This window comes from Sinocyclocheilus anshuiensis, unplaced genomic scaffold, assembly GCF_001515605.1.
Source record: "Sinocyclocheilus anshuiensis isolate Anshui unplaced genomic scaffold, SAMN03320099.WGS_v1.1 scaffold392, whole genome shotgun sequence".
NCBI classification, from domain to species: Eukaryota; Metazoa; Chordata; class Actinopteri; order Cypriniformes; family Cyprinidae; genus Sinocyclocheilus; species Sinocyclocheilus anshuiensis.
In genome coordinates this window covers 1292483-1293896 of record NW_015557091.1, presented here as the reverse complement: position 1 = coordinate 1293896, position 1414 = coordinate 1292483, and the positions used below count along the sequence as shown (strand labels likewise).

At 34.9% G+C, this 1414-nt stretch overlaps 1 protein-coding gene across 1 annotated transcript in view; it reads left to right on the top strand.

Annotated features, from left to right (window-relative positions):
- LOC107677191 (ADP-ribosylation factor 1-like) overlaps positions 1 to 1414 on the top strand; it is a 4397-nt gene that overhangs the window by 1314 nt on the left and 1669 nt on the right. Inside the window, exons 3-4 of the mRNA XM_016472001.1 lie at positions 258 to 368; positions 473 to 597. Coding sequence (XP_016327487.1) covers positions 258 to 368; positions 473 to 597 — 236 coding nt within the window. The remainder of the gene's footprint in view (positions 1 to 257; positions 369 to 472; positions 598 to 1414) is intronic.

Sequence of the window (1414 nt, the reverse complement as noted above, 5' to 3'; positions counted from 1 at the left end):
GTCCTCTTCCACTCCTCCATGACGACATCACGGAGCTGGTGGATGTTAGAGACCTTGCGCTCCTCCACCTTCTGCTTGAGGATGCCCATGCTTGGCCAGATTTCTTCAGTGTTGTCACATGAAAGGATATAATAAAATATTTACAAAAATGTGAGGGGTGTACTCACTTATGTGAGATACTGTATGTGTTGAATTTGGGTCTGTAATGCCTAAGCTTTAAGGTTATTTTCACCTGTTGTGTCCTTTATGTGCTGCAGGTTTTAATGTAGAGACGGTAGAGTATAAGAATATCAGTTTCACGGTTTGGGATGTCGGTGGCCAGGACAAAATCAGACCACTTTGGAGGCACTACTTCCAGAACACTCAAGGTATGAGAGCCAGGATGAATGTTTTGCAGTGCAAATGGTACTGTAAGAAAATTATGTTCAGTGATTGTCGTTATAATGATTTTTTCTGATATTCCTGGTGCCAGGTCTGATCTTCGTAGTGGATAGTAATGACAGGGAACGAGTTAATGAAGCCAGGGAGGAGTTGACGAGAATGTTATCAGAAGACGAGTTGCGTGACGCTGTGCTTCTCGTTTTTGCAAACAAACAGGTGAGCATCACTTATCTGAGGTATCTCTCCAATATGCAAATAATAAAAGTAATTGAGATAAATTGACTTGTCAGCTTTAAAATGGAGAAGAAAATGCTTCCCTTACCCACTTGATGTTTACATCAAAAGCAGTGTGTGCAAGCAAACTCTACAGTATTTTGGCACAAATTTAAATGGTCGAATTCAGAAGTTAGTCAGTTTAGACAAATGCCAACATGGACAAGCTGCATGGCATTCTTATCTTAAAAACTATGAAGAAAATATGACTCTGACCACATTAAACACAGGTTAACCCTCAGAGATCCAGTGCTGCAGAATTGTATAAATAAAGCAATAAAGTAATACCTGACTTTCACTAAATATGGGTAAAATGTGCACATAACAGTAGCTGACAAAACTGAAGTTTTGATGGAAAAATATTGCATATTATGCTAAAGTTGCACAAAATGGCACCAGTCAGCTGACACTATTCCTAACACTTTTGTAGCAAGTTTATCTATTTACAAAGTGAATATATATATATCATATATCACTAGACGCACACATTTTTATTTTATTTTATATATATTTTTTGTTCTCACACAATGGAAACTGTTCAGTGAATGGAACAAAAATATTTTTTTTCTTGTGTTTTTTGAGATTTTTTTTTGTCATTATTGTCTCATTGATGTAACAACATATTTTTTCTTAAACTAAGTGATATTAAAATATTATATTATGTTTAAAATATGCTTTGATATGACGATTTATTAGAATATTTAAATGGACAAATTCATTACAGTATCCTTTTACTGGTTGAAAAAAAAAAAAAATATAT